This window comes from Jaculus jaculus, chromosome 2, assembly GCF_020740685.1.
Source record: "Jaculus jaculus isolate mJacJac1 chromosome 2, mJacJac1.mat.Y.cur, whole genome shotgun sequence".
Taxonomy (NCBI): Eukaryota; Metazoa; Chordata; class Mammalia; order Rodentia; family Dipodidae; genus Jaculus; species Jaculus jaculus.
Window position 1 is genome coordinate 81,965,655 of NC_059103.1, and position 20,880 is coordinate 81,986,534.

The 20,880-nt window shown below is 37.6% G+C and overlaps 1 protein-coding gene across 1 annotated transcript in view; it reads left to right on the forward strand.

Moving 5' to 3' along the window:
* Qrfpr (pyroglutamylated RFamide peptide receptor) overlaps positions 1-20,604 on the forward strand; it is a 52,829-nt gene extending 32,225 nt beyond the window's left edge. Inside the window, exons 2-6 of the mRNA XM_004658558.3 lie at positions 8,501-8,659; positions 13,490-13,551; positions 17,434-17,669; positions 19,334-19,431; positions 20,116-20,604. Coding sequence (XP_004658615.3) covers positions 8,501-8,659; positions 13,490-13,551; positions 17,434-17,669; positions 19,334-19,431; positions 20,116-20,465 — 905 coding nt within the window. The 3' untranslated portion in view covers positions 20,466-20,604. The remainder of the gene's footprint in view (positions 1-8,500; positions 8,660-13,489; positions 13,552-17,433; positions 17,670-19,333; positions 19,432-20,115) is intronic.
* The last annotated feature ends 276 nt before the right edge of the window (positions 20,605-20,880 follow it).

Below are 20,880 nucleotides of genomic sequence, written 5' to 3' on the forward strand. Positions count from 1 at the left end.
ACTGTTATTTTTTTAAAGAAGACTTGGCTTATGAAAAGGTAGGAAAACAATGTCATGCTGGGAAATCATATATTCAGCTCCATTTAGAGTATCTGAAATAGGCATAGTGATAACCTGGAAAGTGTTCAAACCAGTGGCTTTCACTTGCTGAAAACAATTTGTGAGCTATAAGATAGACTGATACCCTTGACTTGTTATACTGATTGCTGAAAGTTTTCTGTACCAACATACAGAGAATTACATAAGCATAAACTTTGGAATAAATGAACTTTATCTCTTTAGTTTTTCATCTTAAAGCAATAACAACTCTCACAACTTTGTACAACATAGCCCACAATTCAAGCCACTAATGGAGGTAAAGAACAAATAAATGATATATAGATTGAAAAGGAAGAAACAAACTCATCCTTATTTGACACTGACATTTTCTAACTAGAAAAACCTAAGAAATCTGCAAAAAAAGAAACCTCTACGTACTCACTAAGCATTTTCAACATACTCAGAGGATGTAAGAGAAGTGTATAAAATCAATGCTATTGTAATATATTAACACATAACATAAAGAAACTGAAATGTATAATATCACCATCCCTCCAGAGCAAATAAAATATTTAAATACACTATTTTTTCACATCATTACACTTTTATTTTCTTTTTGATTTTATATAAATATGTGTGTGTGTGTGTGTGTGTGTGTGTGTGTGTGTGTGTGCAATTTGATCGTTTTGTTGTGGGATTGCAGCTCTGAGAGGAGGTACTAAAGCTTCATAGTGATGCAGGAAGCCCCCAGACTTGTGACCCCCAAGTCTCAGGTCCTTGTCCAAGTTACCAAAGGACTGATATACACAGGCTCAGCGAAGAGCAAGTGGGGAGAATATTAAGTGTGGGGCACAACCAGGAGCAAAGAAGCTGAATGGAAAGCTTTCACCAGAAGAATTGCAAGAAGGGGGAACTGAGCAAATCTCATGTGGAGGCCTTGATCAAGTTCTTTTATAAATTACAATGAGGATTGACATGGGTTAGGAGCAAGACAGCCTTATTTTCTGGTAGACAGTTAGCTAAGGACTGGCCCATGGAAGCATGTATGCCACCTCTCCTGCCCTGGAACAACTAGAACCCGCGTCTGACCCAGTCTGATTCAAGATGGCTACAAGCATCAACTTCTCAGCAGCAGCAGTTTCCTGCCTCTGCCTCTGCTTAGCACACCTGGGGGCTGGCCCTTCCTGAGGCAGCCCTTGAGCCCACCCCCAAATCAGATCTCTCCCTCACACACCTGATCTGATGATAAGACTCATTCTAATTGGAAGGTGGACTCATATAAATGGGCCTGGACAGGTATGTGAATCTCTTGGCCTCTTGGTCCTTCCTGGATCATAGCCCTCTTAACTCGTGGCCCCTGTTGTAAGTTCCTGCTTCCTCTGACATTTCTAGCTGGACTTCTTATCTGAGGGACATTTTTTCTCTCTTTTCCCTCTTTCCAACTAGGCTGGGAAGATGAAGGATTTCTTTTCTTTACTTTTATTTTGGGGGCAGTTTTCTGCTTATTTGGGTTGCTTTCCTGCTTTGCTACCTGTGTGATCTCTTTAAGCTCTGAGCCCCTTACTCTCTTGTTGCCCTTCAGACCCCATATACAAATAGGACCTTTTGCCTTTGTCTCTCCTGCGTTAATTTCCATGAGTGTTTGTCCAGATCTTTCTTTTTGTGTGGGAGATTTTCTCCATCTCCTGTCTGTCCTAACCAGGAAGCGAGAGAATGTCTTTCTTTTTGTTGAACATTCCTGCTTACCCTTTCTCTGAATCCTAGCTCTCCCCAAAATAGATTTCATAATTCATAATTTACCCTTCTGTGAGTTCACATTTTCAACTCAGTGTTAACTTACCAAAGCTGGGGCTCATAGACCTGGGGTTTCCTGCATTTTGGTCCAGGGCGAAACAGCAATTTCCTGCATTTTTATGGACCTCTCATCCCTCCCTGGATCCAACTCCCATATCAGATGAGGCTCACTGCCAAGTTCAAATGTATGTGGGGGACTTCGACTAGTTTCTAGGCAATCAACAATGATTCTGGAAGGGTCCAACCAGGGGCATTAAGCCCATGAAGAACGAGGAAGAACCAGGAAGCTGCTGTTCACAGCCATCTTGGATATGAGTGAATCAAATGGAGTTCTAGTCCTGCCAGGGCACTGTGGGGTCTATGTTTCTGTGGGCCACTCCCTAGTTGACTACCTACTACAAAAAGCTACCTTGCTTTTACTCTGTGTCAATATTCACTCCCATTACCCTCTCTTATTCCCTCCTACTCCTGCTCAACTCCTTCTTACTTCCAACTAGTTCCCTTTTTCATTCTATCTTTCTTTCTTTTTTTGACCTTCTGACCTAAATTTCATTAGTTGCATGAGCATGGGTGGAGAATTCCTTACAGGATCATGGGCAAATTACCAGGGGCTATACCACTGAAGATTGTGACTCCCTTCTTCCAACCATGAGATATACTCTTAATAAAATATGTATGTTTCATATGCTGAAAATTATAAAATGCTGATTGAAGAAAGAAAAGTTAAGTAGAACAACACTGCTCATAGATTTGAAGATTCAACATAATTTAATCTATAGATAAATTTATAGCTAAATCTCTAAATTTAGTTTTTGCCAAAATTATAACAAGGATTCTCATAGATGCAGGCTCTCTATCAGCTAAAAACTAAAATCCTAATAAAAGATGAAGAACAATCATTTAACCAATATTAATTTTGTAGTTGCCCTGACAGGAATAAAGATTTTCTTTTTTTTTATTATTTATTTATTTATTTGAGAGCGACAGACACAGAGAGAAAGACATATAGAGGGAGAGAGAGAGAATGGGTGTGCCAGGGCTTCCAGCCTCTGCAAATGAACTCCAGATGCCTGTGCCCCCTTGTGCATCTGGCCAACGTGGGACCTGGGGAACTGAGCCTCAAACCAGGGTCCTTAGGCTTCACAGGCAAGTGCTTAACTGCTAAGCCATCTCTCCAGCCCGGGAATAAAGATTATCTAAAGAGACACTTGTGTTCACTTGTGGATATCGGACTTTTGAAACAATGGACCCCCAAGGAATTATGGCTTCTACTCCTAGGAATCTCTTGCTACCAAAAAGAAAATGCTGAAGCCCGGTGCCAGGCAAAGAGGGAACTTGTTTCTGTGAAAGAGATTCTGTACAGTGCTGACAACTTGTCAGAATACCTTGCAGGAGGGACCCACCACCCTCCAGATGATGGACGGGATTCACCTTGACAAAGACTGCTTCGTTATGCATACCTGTGGTCCTCCACTTAAACCTAAACCTCACATCAGGACTCTGATGAGGGCCTAGGCAAGGGTCACTGGATGTTTGCCCATCTTCTCAATGTGGTTACCTCAAACAAATCCTTTTCTGCTTTTCAATGATAATTTGCCTTTTAATTGGCTTATTGACTATTGTGGCTGAGCCTAGCTTGTTAGGAGTGCCAGGGCATAGGTTCTGACTCTAATTCAGATTACATCTTGACTTCCATGTTTCTTACATTTCTCCTGTTAGCCATTGGGAGCAAGAGGACTTTTCTTCAATTTCCTTCAATTAGCAAGGTCTTTCATTCTCCTAACAAATCTCTCCTGATATGCTAATGAAACATCGGCATAAAGTTCCTAAGCTATGGGATAATTACTTCAGTACTTTAAAGTAGTTGCTTATTAAAGCTAAGTATGAATAATTAATCAGGAAGGCTTGGGTCAAGGAAAGGCAGACAAGGTTTTTAGTAGCTGTAGCTTTTATACTTGGTCTGTATAAATTGACAAGATCTTACAGTGTCTGCTGTAAAAGCCTACTTTGGGCATTTATAATATTCTTTTTAAATGTGAAGTAGTCTTATATGCTAATTCAGCAAATGAAGCTGGGTCCAATCAGAACTGCTTCAGTTGAGACAGAACTGGAACTTGAGATTTCTCTCTCTCTCCCTTTCTGTCTCTCTCTGTCTCCCTCCACCATTGGGCATCTCCATTTTCTTCTGGGCCACAGCAATAACATCCCTTCTGAAACATCATGTTGCTTGGGAGAGCAACAGAAACCTGGATAGTTTCCAGCAGGACTCAAGGAATCCATAGTCTGGCTTCCCTGTGGTTCTTTGTCACACAAGTTTAACAATGCTAATTTGAACTACATTCAATTTGTTCCCTATTCTCCCATAGGATGTGATTGAGGATAATGAAATGAGATTGAGAATTTGGTAAATTTTCTCATTAGCAGCTGTTGGAATCATGTTAGACAAGACTAGAAACTCACAAGCATAATGGGGATAACGGTGTAGAGATTACTTGAATATGGTCTATGAAATTAAAGACTGAAGATTATGTTATAATTTGTTGGGCCATTATTTCAAAAAGAAATTATATATTCGTCGATCAAGCTGAAAATGCCTATTCATGTTGCTTTCTACTAACTTTCAGAGAAAGGCATAATAGAATAGTTATTATCAGTAATTGCTTTGTGCAATTATGTTAGTTTATCAATAAAATAATATTCTAAATCTTTTATACAAATGGATACTCTTTTTAAAATCTTGTCCTTCCCACTTGGATCCTTTTTAAAGTCACTATTACATTGCAGTGAATGGAAAATGTTGTCTAAATTGTTTTCAATCTTCAAGCATTGTACTTTAAAGTAATGAGTACTTTATATTTTATTTACTGAAACCTCCCTGTGGGTGCTCAGTATGGTGGTAGTGTGAGTGCATAATCCAAAAGAGTACAGGATGCCATTCTCATTAAGAGTAACAGAATCATGTTTTAGAAAATAATGGTGTATTGATGAAGTTAAGATGGAAATTGGAAGCAGTAGATTTTAGACAAAGTATTTATTCCTAATTCAATATGCCACTGAATTTTTATACCACAATCAGCAGCATAATGAAGGCAAACTGCAATGATATTTGAACTGTCTTATCTTAGGGTTAACAGTGTACAAATATTGAACATCAACCCTTATACATTTTAGGAAATCTACCTTCCAAAGAAAAGGTAACAAAAAAAATAGAAATATCAAATAAGTTTACTGATTTGAACAAGTTTGGGATGTGGGAAACTGAAACAGAATGAGAGTAAGTAGAGTTGACTCTTGGAGACATTTGGAGATCCAAAGAGGGGTGGGAAAAGGAATAGTCTCTTAGTTAAAACTACATGTCTTTCTTTTCTGTAGTAATAAGAAAGGAGGTAAGGGACTTTAGAGCTAAGCCAATTTTCCTTTAAGTTGATCTATTTCATATCAATAAATACTATGTTATCCACATATTTGTATACATATATGTCATCACATTAAAAGGTGAAAGGGTATTATAGCCAAATTATAAGAATTAGAAATGGAATGGGAACAGTTGATATTAAAAGTGTTGTCAAAGTGGATTGGTCTTATCAAGAAGGAGGCTATATGAATCAGGTTATTGCATGAAACAGAATCAATAGGACTTATAAAGGAACACAGAAAGATATTTGATTTTGAGGGTCTGGCCCACCAATTATGAAGGCTGAGATGCCCCATGATCTACTATCTGGAAATCAGAAGCCCAAGAAATCTCATGGTGTACTTCCATTTCAAAACTAAAGACCTGTGATCCAGAGCACTAATATCCAAGGCTGGAGATGATGCATGTATCAGAGAATGAAATTGCCCTTCCTCCATTTCAGTTTTTTTTTTTTTTTTTTTTTTGAGATAGTGTCTCACTCTATTCCAGGCTGACTGGGAATTCAGTATGTAGTCTCAGGGTGGCCTCAAACTCACAGTGATGTTCCTACCTCTACCTCCTGAGAGCTGGGGTTAAAGGCATGCATCACCATGTCTGGCCCATCAATATTTGAGTCTCAGCAGATGTTTTGCATCAGTGTTGGTGAGACCAAATCTTTACCCAGTGTGCTTACTGAAATCCTAATTTCTTTCAGAAACATATCCATAGAGAAACCAAAAGTGTATTTTGCTAGCTATTTAGGAATTCTTTATCCTAGCCAACTTGACATGAAGAATTAACCGTCTAATTGACACTTGAACAGAAACCTCAGTGAACTTGTGAGGAAGTTATTTTGGAAAAGCAGTTCCAGAAGAAAGTGACATGCAAAGGTATGGTATCAGATGGAAATTAGGAGGCTGCTCTGGCAGGTATGCAAGTAGAACCTGGCCAAGATCTATGAGGAAACATGGATAGCTTTCTGTTTGAGTCAGAATTTGGATTAGAGAAATGCAAGGTCTATTCTAACTCTTTTTAATCCCCGAATTTATCATTTGATTCTCTGACAGTCATGAAAAATATAAATCATAAAGAGGCAAGACAGAGAGGATAGATTATTTAAGAATCTTAGCAATCTATGCAAATATTAAAAATATTTTATAAACCAAATAATGTATATTTGTTGTCTAGTATCTTGCCCAGCTTCTACTAGCCAGAGGCATGTTCATTAGACAAGGTAACACCTGGTAAAATATAATGACACAATTCTTGTACAACATTTTGGACAAAAGAGAATAAACGCTAAAAGATGAAGCTGGGAGTCTTTGATGACACATTTCTGTGTTATGATTTCACAGAGAACCAAAAGGGAAGATGAATTAAACATTGCTCTCTACCTTAGATCTGTTAGACCCTAGGAAATCATTTCTTACATTGCTATTCTCCAAGCAATAGTTAATGGATTTTTACTGTGTTTTTTAAACTTTTCTATTGACAACTTCCATAATTATAGACAATAAACCATGATAATCCCCTCAATTCCCCCACTTTCTTCTTCACAAATCCACTTTTCATCATATCCCCTTCCCTTCTCAATTAGTCTTTCCTTTATTTATTTTTTTTTTTTTGGTTTATTTTTATTTATTTATTTGAAAGTGACAGACAGAGAAAGAAAGAGGCAGACACACACACACACACACACACACACACACACACACACACACACAGAAAATGGGCATGCCAGGGCCTCTAGCCACTGCAAACAAACTCCAGATGTGTGTGCCCCCTTGTGCATCTGGCTAAAGTGGGTCCTGGGGAATCGAGCCTCAAACCAGGGTCCTTAGACATCACAGGCAAGCGCTTAACTGCTAAGCCACTTCTCCAGCCCATCTTTCTTTTATTTTGATGTCATTATCTTTTCCTCCTATTATGAGGGTCTTGTGTAGGTAGGATTGAGCACTATGAGGTCATGGATATCAAGCCCAAATTGTATCTAGAAGATTGCATTGTAAGCAGTTTTACCCTTCCTTTGGCTCTTACATTATTTCCACTATGTCTTCCACAATGGACCCTGAACTTTGGAAGGTGTGATAGAGATGTTTCAGTGTTGAACACTCCTCTGTCACTTCTCAGCATTATGGTACCTTTTGAGTCATCCCAGTGGTCACTACCATCTGAAAAAAGAAGCTTCTGTAATGAAAAGTGAGAGTTTATATGGGTATGAATTTAAGAAAAGTGCTTACAGAGTTGTTTGACAAGCATAATACATGCATTTAACTAGACAGCAGCAGATATTACCCCCCTATGTCTGTGACCTCTACCACCATAGGCTTTTGACTAGGTTTTCAGTACCAGACATGTATTTCCTCCTGTGGAATGGGCTTCTTGTCCAAGTAGAGAGCAGTTCGTTTCCCCCATAACAGACATGCCACTATTGAACCTGTTGGGTCATTTGTCCTGGCTGGCTAAATGTAATACTTGCAGTGTCTACTGATACTTATCACTGCTGGTGACCTCTCTCCCATAGGGCTGCAAGCAGCATAGCTTTTTCCAGCTGGTCTACAAGAAGGAGGTTTTCAGCTCAACTCCAGCATGATTTCTCAGTGACTTTGCAGCCAAAGCAGGTGGAGTCTTCAGCAATATGTTGTTTTGGTTTTGAGTTAGAGTTTCATTAGGTAGCCCAGGCTGGCCACAAACTCTGAACGTTCTTGCTTTTACCACCTGAATATGAGGATTGTAGATGTGTGCCACAATGTCTGCCTACTCACATAGATTTTTTTAAAAGTATCTATTGTCAATATCTAGATACTGATTTGTATTCCCATTGTTTTATTATGCATAACTGCATGGGACTTAGGAAATTGACATGCAGTCAGAAGAGAAAGAAAACATAATCTAATGCAGACATCTTTATTGCTTTGTATATATAGCATAGCTGCAATTACACATCTTTTTAAAAATTATTTATTTGCAGGTACATGTGTGGGTCAGTGGTTGGGGCACTAGGGACTCTTGCCACTGCAAATGAACACCTAATACTTTGTGCCACTTTTTGAATCTTGCTTATGTGGGTTGTTTGCCAGCTTAAGTGGGTGGGTTGGAAATTGAAGCTGGTCTTCCAGACTTTGCAAGCAAACACCTTTAAACATTTATCCATCTTCTCAACTCCTCTCAAAAAGCTTTTCAGCAGGAGTACAAAAATACCTGTGGCAATGACAGACACAATGAAATATTTGTTCTTTTTGTTGTATAATTTGTCCTCTTTCTTTACTGCAGGTGCCTTCATTTGCAAGATGGTGCCGTTTGCCCAGTGTACTGCTATTGTGACAGAAATCCTCACCATGACGTGCATTGCTGTAGAAAGGCACCAGGGACTTGTTAATCCTTTTAAAATGAAGTGGCAGTACACCAACCAGAGGGCATTCACAGTGCTAGGTGTGTCATTCTTTTTGTGTAACTATGTTAAAGTGTCTGAGACAAAGAAATAATGAAGGATTTATTTTTGCTCACTATTTCACAGTGCTAGAGCCATGATCACTCAGCTTCATTGCTTCTGGGTCCTTGTGTGGTCAGGCAGAACATGATAATGGGGAGCATTGGCAGAGCAAAGTAGGTCACCTCATGGCAGACAGGAGGTGGTGGGGGAAGGGTATGATATAACAATAAAGGGTCAAGGACAAGATGCATCTCCCAGAGACAAATCTCCAATGACCTACTTCCTCTAGCTATGTCCCATCTCTCTGTTGACCATTCAGCTATGAATTTATCAATAAATCAATCTACTTTTTAAAAGTTAGAACCTCCATAATCCAATAACCTCTCAATAGTCCATCATCACACCTGAGTCTTTGGTGGACATTCACATTCACACATGCTAGGGAAGGTCACTTAGCATGCCAATTTTAGTGCTAATGCCACATCATTATAGAACAAAAACCATATTTATATACTTGAGGGGTATCTTTTCACAGTGTATAAATACTAGAGCATAGTTTGAGAGGTTCAAACTTATTTGCCTGTACTCCAACCCTGAAAATATATTATTTTTGGTATTCTTCAGTTAAGCCCCAAGCATCTAAGGATTCCATGCATCTAATCTATGGTAATCTATTTGTGGCATTGGTATGTTATCTTAAGGGGCTGCCCTGAGGTAAGAAGGCTCTAAGCTTATAAGGGAAGGTAGATTTTGAGGGCGGGCTAAATTATCTTTTAAAAATGCTGAGTACAAGAATGCAGCCCAGGGGATACCTGGCATGCAGTACATATTCTAGAAGGTCACAGAGTACATGAGAACAGAGCAGCGCCCTTTAGGTGCCTGCGAAAGGCAAATTCCGCCTTCTTCATGATGTAGATTCATTCAGTCTTGTATCCTGAACTTGTATTAACTAGTTTTTATATAGTAAGCCATGATAAACAAATATCTCAGGAAAAATGCGAAATTTAAAGCAATGTCTTAAAAAAAAAAGCAAGGTCTATCATAATAAAATGAACATGAAAAATACATTTTTTTTCTATTTGCTAATGGAAAATGTTAATGTCCTTCATAGTGATTTGGAAATGTAATAGCAAAATAATCAGATTATAACAAGCAGTTAAATTATAATCAAAGATAAATTTTTTACTAATAATACCATATGAAAAAATGTAATCATTTTTATTACAAGAATTTATCTACTATTGGATTATAAAATTCTAGCTGGGTTTGATTCCCCAGTACCCATGTGAAGCCAGATAAACAATGGTACATGCATCTGGAGTTCTTTGCAGTGGCTGGAGGCCCTGGTGAGTCCATTATCTCTTTGTCTCCCTTTCCATTTCTCTCTACTTGCAAATAAATAAATAAAAATTTAAAAGTTAATCCTCACTACATTTCATCTCCAAGGAAGCAATCTCATTGTTAAAGGCACCCATATGCGGAGACAACAAGGACGAAAGACATATCTGTTAAGCAAAGGGAAGCTAGAAACAAGCTGACATAGCTATTCTGATATTTCATACACTTCAAACCAAAATTATGCACAAGAAATAGAAGAGGCCAGTACAGATTAATACAGGAAAATATTCCTCAAGAAGATGTAAAAACTTATAAATATATATGCACCAACTATTAGAGTTCTTAATTTCATAAAATAAACACAGACAGCCATAGAAGTCAAAATGATTCTGATAAAACAATGGTAGGTAATTTCAATACACAGCCCTTATCTTTAGGAAGATCACCCAAAATAAAGATCATGAGAGAAAACTCAGAGTTCTACACCATAGATCAGGAGGATTTGATAGATATACATAGATGTTTCATTCAACAGCTATAGAATGCACAGTCTTCTGAGGAGCATGTAGAATTTCCTCTAAAAAATGACCATATTCTAGGCCAGAAATTAAGTCTTACTGAATACAAAAGAACCAAAATAATTTCCTGTATTTTATCATGTCATAGTGTGATAAAACTAGTAATGAATAGTAAGTGTAATGAAGACTATACAAACACACGCATGATCAGTGGTTCATTGATGAAATCCAAAAAGAAATTTTAAAATTCCTAGAATAGAATCACATGAAAATAAAAGCACAGCTAATCCAAACCTTTGGGATATAGATAAATCAGTTGTAAGAGGATATTTTATAGTTATTGTTGCTTACATTAAGAAACTAGGAAGTTCAGGAGCTGGAGAGATTGCTTAGTGGTTAAGGTACTTGCCTGTGAAGCCTAAGGACTCATTTTCTACTCTCCAGATCCCACATTAGCCAGGAGCACAAAGGTGAGGCAAGCACAAGGTCACACATGCCCACTAAGTGGCACAAGCATCTGGAGTTCGATTGCAGAAGCTGAGGCCCTGGCGTATCAATTCTATCTCTCTCTCTAAAATAACATAAGATAAGATAAAATACAATAAAATAATAAAATAAAATAGGAGGTTCTCAAATAACCTCATAATATATCTTTAGATGTGAGGTAATCAACAGTGAGCCTATCTTAAAAGCTGGTAAGAAATAAGAAAGATCAGGGTAGAAATTAATGAAATACTGATGAACAAAACACAGAATCAACAATAAATTATTTCTTTGAATAAAAATGAACAGCCAGTTGTGGCAGCACATGCCTTTAATCCCAGTGCTTCAGAGGCAGAGATAGGTAGGAGGACCACCAGGAGTTTGAGTCCACCTTGAGACTACATAGTGAATTCCAGGTCAGCCTGGGCTAGAGTGAGAACCTACCAAAAAAAAAAAAAACAAAAAAACAAAAAACAAATTAAAAAGACCTCCCAGATAAACTAGCCAGAAGAAAGACATCCAATAACCAAATTAATAAATTAGAGGTGAAATAGTGGAGGTTATTACAGATTCCAGTGAAATCCAGAGAATTAGTAGGAGATACTTTAAAAACTTATATTCCAAAACCTTCCAGTTAATCTAGAAGAAACCAATAAATCCATATATATATATATATATATATATATATATATATATATATATATATATATATATATGTGTGTGTGTGTGTGTGTGTGTGTGTGTGTGTGTGTGTGTGTGTGTGTGTAGAATACATAGAATATGTGAAGAAATACAAAATTAGATGCCAAAAGATAAGTCATGCAATTAATAAATGGGCTAAAGAACTAAATAACAACACAGATGGCCAATAAATATTTTAAAGTGCCCAACATCCTTATCTATCAGAGAAATTCAATTTAAAACTCTTGATATTCCATCTCATCCCAGTCAGAATTGCTATCCTCAAGAAAACCCATGACAATAATGGCTTTCAAGGACATTAGGGAAAGAGAAGCCCTTATGCATTGCTAGTAGGTCCACAGCCACTATGGAATGTATGGATGAATGTTTCTCGAAAGAAAAAGAACAACTAAAAATAGAAAAATGTAGAACTACCATAATATTTAGGCATATCACAGCTTGTTATATAACACATCACAGTGATAATTGCATATCCATATGTATTGGTTTATTCTTAGTACTAGGAAATGGAATCTGCCTAGGTGTCTATGAATAGATGAATGAGTAAGGAATAAATGGTACATTTGTAAATCAATTTTTTTCATAAAAAAGGAAAAATAAATTGTGACAGTTGCAGGAAAGTGAGTATAAATTGAAATCATTATGTTCGGTGAAATAAGCCAAAATAGCTAGATTTAAATTGTCTCTCTGTGTGTGTATACATGTATGTGAAGGAACTATTTGGGAGGTGGAAAGGAAGCAGATAAAGAGGTGAGGTAATATTGGTACACTTGGGGAGTGGGATAAATTAGAACAATATTCAATAACTCCTATATATGAAATGTCATAATGGAATCCATTAGTTTGTATGCTAACTTTACAAATTAAAAAGACATCAAGAAGAAATGATAGAAAGTGTGTTTTTGCTCTGTGTAAAAGTTATTTGTTTGTTTAACAAAGATCATAACCTACTGAGGGGCAGGAATTTCCTTACCATCTTATTTGTGAACACAAGAGTTTGTGGCTTGTCTTGCCCTCAAAGAGTTCAGTGGAAGTTGAGAAGATATAAGGCTATGCTCCTTCTGTACTGGAAGGCAGAGGGCAGCAGTCAGAAAGGAGTTGTCATTTGGAATGGTCATAACCTTTAAGACACTTAGAGTAGATGACATCTGAATCATCCTGGAAAATAGGTTCACAGATGCACAGGGGAAGACAGGGCCGAAGTAAGGTAAAAGCATAACATTGTGCCACAGTGCAGTGCATTCTGAGATGCAGGAGCTGAAACTAACTCAAATGTAGCTTCCTCAGTATAGGTCTGGATGGGAGGACCATGGCCTGAAGGGAAATAGGCAATAGTTCCTCATGGGCCCATGCTGCAGAATGTGACTTTTACTTTATAGGTAATGGAACACTATAGCGAGTGAGAAAGAGACAGGAAATTGTATGCCAGGGCTTTAGTCACTGCAAATGAACTCCACCTATTGAGCATGTGCAACCTTGCATTTGCCTCACCTTTGTGCATCTAGCTTATGTGGGATCTGGAGAGTTGAACATGGGCTCTTAGGCTTTGCAGGAAAGTGTCTTAACCATTAAGCCATCTCTCCAGCCCATCAAACTTGTTTGTGGAAGACAGTTACAGTAGCATTTTGGAGGGTGGTGAAAGAATTAGGACTTGGTAAGATGACAGCCATGTCCTAGGACAAAGGAGATGGGTTACACTTATGCTCAGGAGTCTTGATAATTAGAAAATTAAGCATGGATGTATCTGACCTAACTAAGCCCTGTTCTGATGAAGTTACATTTTTACAGGTGTGGTCTGGCTGGTGGCAGTCATCATAGGATCACCCATGTGGCACGTCCAACGGCTTGAGGTAGATTTGGAGCTGGAATAACTATACTACTGAAGTATTTTCTCACACCTCCTATACATACCATTTTCCTTCCTTCAAGAACATCATAGCAATATTATATGACCTCAATTATTTTACCAAAAATATTTTCAGGTGGAATAAAATAATGTTTTAAGAGTTTTCTGATGTTTTATCTATTTCTACTTGATATTGTATTTTTAAGATTTTAATATTTGAAAAAAGACAGTTTTAAAATTACTTTCTCCTGTTATCTATAAGCTGAGCAGGCTTTCCTAATTGTACTCCAGTGTCTTGTCACACTTACGAAGTCAATGATTATTCTAGATTTCCTTCTATATATAATTCACATAAAATTTCAATGTATTGCTTACTAGTTGATTTTCCTCTAACTCTTTTCTTATCTGCCCCCTATTCATTGACAAATTGAAATATGCCAAGGGATTCTCTTATCTACTCTCTCTTCTTTTCCCACACATTTTGTCATATGGATTCAGATCTGTAAAGGAACAAACCAGGGTGCTGTTTCTAAGCAGCTCAGTATTCCCACTGGGGTGAACTTTTTTTTTGGTTTTCAAGGTAGGGTCTCACTCTAGCTCAGACTAACCTGGAATTCACTATGTAGTCTCAGGGTGGCCTTGAACTTACGGTGATCCTCCTGCCTCTCCCTCCCCAGTACTGGGATTAAAGGCATGTGCCACCACGCCTGGCTCTGGGGTGAACTTTTTAACATGTCTTATATTTTAACACAAATATTCACCTTCAAAGACAGTAGGCTATTGCTCACACAGCTTCTAACATACTTTTCAAATAAATAATATGTTCTTTTCTGCCATATCCATCAGCCAGGTTATCATATGGAACCAGAAGTAAAAGTACATTTAAGAAAGTAGACTAGGAGGTAAGGATATTGCTCATGGGTACAGTGTCTGTCTGACAAGTGTAATGTCCTAGGTGTAATACCTAGTACAAAGAGAAAGACTGATACAGAGAAACCTTTTTGTGTAATTGTTGTATTGAGTGAGCTGGACACTGAGAGCAGAAAGTCATTTTATTCTAGCTATTTCTATGTATGACAATGACATCTGAGAACTCCTCAGTCCTCATTATAAATGAAACTTTGTGTGAATTCTTTCACTCCAATCATAGATATAATTAAGTTCATGTAGGCACTTTCAGATGCAAGAATAGTGTTAGTTTATTGATTATCCGTGTGAGTGCCACAGTCACATAAATTCATACCAATAGCCAATTAAAACTTTCCCTCTCCTTGAATCATCTTAGGGCTGGAAATGTAAAAGAGGTGGTGGCTGTCTTCTGGGATTCTTGGCCTCTTCTCCAGGCAGCTGGCACCTCTTTCCTTCCGGGAGCAATGAGAATGGAGACAGGATGGAACCAATGTGTTCCTAGGGTAGGCTGTGTCCCATGATTGTTTTTTCTGTCTGTGTTTTCCCAAGACAACATCACTGATATTCTGGCCAGTTCTCCATTTTGCAGCCCAATCTATGCAGGCTTCCGTAGATCCCTCATACAGCCAGACCTTCGATGAGGATGCTACACTCACCTCTGGCAGGATTCATGGACTGATGAGCTTTCATTAAATCACACAATCCAAGTTCCAGTTGTGGAGTCCCTTTTTTGACTCATAGAAATCAAACACATCTCTCAATATTTTAAAATAAGAGTGTTTACCACATGTTATAAATATTTAGCACATTTAATTTGTAGAAAAAGCATACTGTATCAACTTATTGGCAAAACTGAGATCACTGTCAGATAAATCTCTGATCATGAAAACTTCTGAATTCATTTATGAAATAAAATCATGGTGCTAATATGCATCCTACATCCACCTTCTCATTTGTCGATTCTGTTAGAGAGAATACACCCATTGAGCAGCCTACACTTCACACCTGGACGATAGATGCGCACAGGTTCAGCGTGTCTTACCAGTGCTCTCTTTGCTTTGTTCTCACTCTGGTCTCTGTCAGGAGTGACTAATTCCATAATTTTCAAAGGTGGAAAAAGGAGGTGTTTGTCATCACATTTTCTCTTCATTATATAAAAGATATGAATTGACAATATCCCAGGCATTTGTCAAAATATCATTTTTTCCTAATGCCAGGATTTCCCTTGAATAGCAAGAAATGTTAAGACAGGAGAAAGCAGAAAACTTTACCATGGATATGTGATCAAGGGTGTTTCACATACAACAGTCATTTGAATCATCTGTTTCTTTGGTGCCCCTGGTAAGATGTGAGCTGGTTGAGCGATGTGACTCTTATAGTTGGGGTAAGGGTCATGATCAAAGAAGAAGTGGGAACATAGACACAGCATGGCATCTCAACCCCAGGTACTTGAAGGTTATGAAATATTTATTCAGAAAAAAAATAAGTGGACAGGTAATGAAGATCAGTGGCAGTTCACTTGCCTGGAATAAACACAGGCCCTGAATTTGATCTCCAATGCTGCAAATAAAAGAAAACTGAGAGAGAACCTTAAATTGGTTACCCTAAATTATTTTGAAACTGCACTGAGAGTCTTTTCTTCTCCTTGGAGTTGTGTGAACCCATTTGGAGACTAAAAATTTAGCAACGAGCTTTAGGATGTGCCACTGTACTGTCCCAATGGTCATCGACCCTTGTGGATCTGCCTACATGGAGCCAGAATGAATTTCATTTTCACATCTGTTCTCAGGGAGTTTGTTCTTGAAATGATATGTTAATAAGTATGATCATTCCTGGGCTGGAGAGATGGCTTAGCGGTTAAGCGCTTGCCTGTGAAGCCTAAGGACTCCAATTCGAGGTTCCATGCCCCAGGACCCACGTTAGCCAGATGCACAAGGGAGCGCCCGTGTCTGGAGTTCATTTGCAGTGGCTGGAAGCCCTGTTGTGCCCATTCTCTCTCTCTCTCTCTCTGCCTCTTTCTTGCTGTCACTCTCAAATAAATAAATAAAAATGAACAATAACAACAAAAATAAGTATGATCATTCCTAGTTGCACTTCTTAATGAAGCTGAAACCATAACTTGAGTTTTCTAATCTTTTCAGTTGATATTGATATTCTAGGGCTACCAACAGAAATAAGTTCAAATCCTCAAAATTCATGTGGAAACTCAAGAGTGAGTAAGACGACAAGCTGATAAGTTCACTCCTCATTCTTATTACCCAAAGATAGGACTATCAAACATGCTTTAAATATTTCCTTTGTCCTTGAAAGAATCTCTCCTAGCACTGTTCATTGTTATTTTTGTTACCAATGATTTAGACATTATTCGGTGAGTCTAGCAGCAATACTAAGAGTATTAGCAATAGTTGGAATCTACTGTCTCATTCAACCTAGAACTTAAAAGCTACTATTGGATTTTTAATGCCTTCCCAAATAATCTGACCATTCCTATATGAAATAACAGTGAAAATTTACATATGTGGTTCCATACCTTTCACTTTAAAAAAGAGAGGTGACTAGTAAAGTCTGTTTCATCACAATTGGGAAAGTAAAATATATTAGTGTAATATTAAGTTGGTTAGCATATAATGCCCCAAATTTTTCACTGTGTACCTTAGTAACTTGTGCTCTTCTAGTAAATTGGAAACGTGATACTAGTGGAAATAAACATCTAGCAAGGTAAGAAATGAAACTAAACAGGTACATACCTCAGTTCCCTTTAAAATCAAAAGGACTGAACTCAAAATCTTAAACAATTCAAGAGAAAATTATACTTCACACCAGCATAATAATAAAAAAAAACCATGATTCTCATTTTGAGATGTGTTACTGAGAAATTTGGAAGGCCTTAAAAATCTGTATGACAACAATGCTTGACTGCTTTGTTGTTTTGATGTTAACCATTGGTGTTTTTAACTGAATTATTCTTACTGTAAAGATTAAGTATGACTTCCTATATGAAAAAGAACATATCTGCTGCTTGGAAGAGTGGACCAGCCCAATGCACCAGAAAATCTACACCACCTTCATCCTTGTCATCCTCTTCCTCCTCCCTCTGCTGGTGATGCTTGTCCTTTATGGTAGAATCGGTTATGAACTTTGGATCAAGAAAAGAGTGGGAGATGGTTCAGTGCTTCGGACCATACACGGAAAAGAAATGTCCAAAATAGCCAGGTCTGTTTAGTGAAATTTTCACCTTTGCATAAAATGTTTTTAATTAGTTGCTTTGTAAGGGACAGTTGCAATGTATCCCAGAACCCCTAAGTTCTAGGTAATTTTGTCAAAGCCTCATTTGTAAATCAAATTGAGATCATGGGCCAACTTTAAATCATGAGGTTGCCCTTGTGGCAACAAGAAAGGACCAGAGCCTACTGGAGAGATTGCCTAGTGATTAAGGTACTTGCCTGCAAAGCCTAAGGACTCATGTTCAACTTTCTAGATCCCACATAAGCCATACACACAAGGTGATGCATGAGCACAAGGTCGCACATGCGCACAAAATGTCGCATGTGTCTGGAGTTCGACTGCAATGGCTAGAGGCCCTGGTGTGCCAGTTCTTTGCCTCTCACTCCCTCTCTCTCTCTCTCTCACTCTAGCTCTCATAAACATATAAGTATAATAATAAAGGAGAGTACAAGAGCACCAGTTATTAAATGGAAGCAAAATTAGAGTTAAAGATAGAAATTTACTTGAAATTTAGAAATTTTTCTCTGTGTGTAAATATGGCATGGCAGGAAGAGCTGTGAGGTGGTGGCAGTGCCTGTGGTCTTGTGGGCTTCTCTCTCTGTCACTTGCCAACATTTTTGTTGCAGAGGGCCTGCTTTCCTCACATGCACAGAAGCACACAATCAGGCACCCTTACTCCCCACTGGAGAATGTTACTAAATGCATGAGATGGCTCTACGCAAGCCCTATGTAAACAGAACATGTTACTTGTTTCAAATGGCAGATATTGATATTTTATTTTTACCTAAAGGCTGAGCTTTCTGATGTATTTATTATAATCATCTTTAAAACACAATGCATCACTATGATTCTTATGCACTTGTAACATAATGTATATTGAATAATTATTAAAGCAAAAACAAGTGATACCCAATCTAGAGACAGCATGAGTTAATGGGTTTTATTAATTCAAGTGTGCAGTGACCTCTAGTGCCCAGTGTGTGTAAGGAAGCATCCCTCAGAATAAAGAAAATGTCCTGGAGGACTTGTCAGAACCTCTTCTTTAGGAGACATGGCTACCACATTGAAATGAGAGATGATGAGTATGAATTTTTAAAAATTAATGCACAAGCAAATGTGTGGTTCTCTTCTAGATATAAATCTATCTTATGAGATAATTATAGAAAATTAGGTTCAATCCACACTTAATCATAATTCATATGTAATAAATAATGACATTTTAGTTCTAGCATTGAGGTTAACCATATGTCACAAATATTTGTATGAGCTTTTTCCATCATATACTGATTAAGTTTATGTTAATCTTAAATCCAGAATAATCTCTTATTAGTCATCTGTAAACTACCCTTCTCTGGACCTTAGTTTCTACATCTCTCCAATGGCTTGTTAGGAAGATTAATTACATAATCTTTATGAGTAATCTGTCCGCATTCCAGACCCACACATACTGAGCATGCACAATGACATTTTCGAGAACTTGAAGATTATACAGATGAGGCAAAATCAATGGAAAAGGTGATATTCAGTCAGCACACAGTTCATCATGAACTTTACTAACATTTGAAAAATGGTGATTGTGTGAACTAGGCTTTCAAACATGATGCATTTGCCATGGGAACATTAACCAACACAGTGTGCTTCTGTGAGTCTAGGAAGAAGAAACGAGCCGTCATTATGATGATGACAGTGGTGGCTCTCTTTGCTGTGTGCTGGGCACCTTTCCACATCGTGCATATGATGACAGAATACAGTGAGTGCTTGCCTTTCTCATTTGGTAAAAGTGCCAGATTGCTTCCTTCTAGAGTAGACAAATCATTGAAATTTATTGTTATTCACCTAGGTAATCAAATGTCAAATAGTAAATGTGTGTGTGTGTGTGTGTGTGTGTGTGTGTTAAAGATCATGATGAATGACTTATAAAAGATTTTAAAAAGCATAGAGATTCTTTTCCATGTTACTACTTCTCTGCTACCTAAGATAATTAACTTGGTGAGATGTGTGTGATATCTTATGGAACCTGACTTGTACCTTATAATTATAACTAAGAATAATATGCTGATACCCAATTTTTCAGTCAGATCTGCAGTGAATTCTCTGATAACCTGGGCCTGAACATGCTTGTGTTTCTGTACTGGAAGTAAATACTTACTTGAAGAATAATTATTGCCTAGCTTACTGACACTTGGAATCATTGAGTTGCGAATCCCACTGTACATGCTTGGCACCACCCTATGCATAAAAGATTAAATACTCACTGCCAAGGTTGCTTTATTCACAAATTAGAAGCCTCTCCCAAAATGGTCATGAAAACTTTATACCTTTAGCCACTTGTACAAGAAGAAATCATTGGTGAAGACATTTGATAAAAATAAATTTACTCTTTTTATTAACTTGATAAAGAAAATAAGTATTCTAAAGTATTACTTTATTTCAGGTAACTTTGAAAAGGATTATGATGATGTCACAATCAAGATGATTTTTGCCATAGTGCAAATAATTGGATTTTTCAACTCCATTTGTAATCCCATTGTCTATGCCTTTATGAATGAAAATTTCAAAAAAAATTTTCTGTCTGCAGTTTGTTACTGCATAGTAAAAGAAACCTTCTCTCCAGCATGGAGGCATGGAAATTCAGGAATTACAATGTTGCAGAAGAAAGCAAGGTCATGTGGAGGACAGAACCCTGTAGAGAAGTCCAGAGAAGCATTCAGTGATGGCAATATTGACATCAAATTGTGTGAGCAGCCAGAGAAGAAATCTCAAGCAACATCTCATCCTCTTTAATTCCGGGTTTTCTGAGAATCCTGCTATAGGCAGTGGACCTTGAATATAACAATGTCTTCATAATCAATGCCATTCACATTGTAATATAAAAATATTTGGAGCAAAATTCTAAGATGTTTGCTTTTGAAAATGATGGCAAGCACATAGGAGGCAGCGGCAGGGGAATCAGAATTTCAAGGTCATCCTTAGCTATATGGTGTGTTCGAAACCAACCGTGGCTTTTATGAGATTCTGTCTCAAAAAAAATTAAAAATAAATTGTGACAAGAAAAAAGATAATTTTTCTATTTAAAATTAATAAAACTGTAATTTTGAGAAATTTTTAAACCATCATTGCAGATTCTAAAATGGATTTTTAAAAATCATGTAAAGAAATTGCTGTCTGTGGCTAGCAATGTTAGCCTGTATCAGTGTAT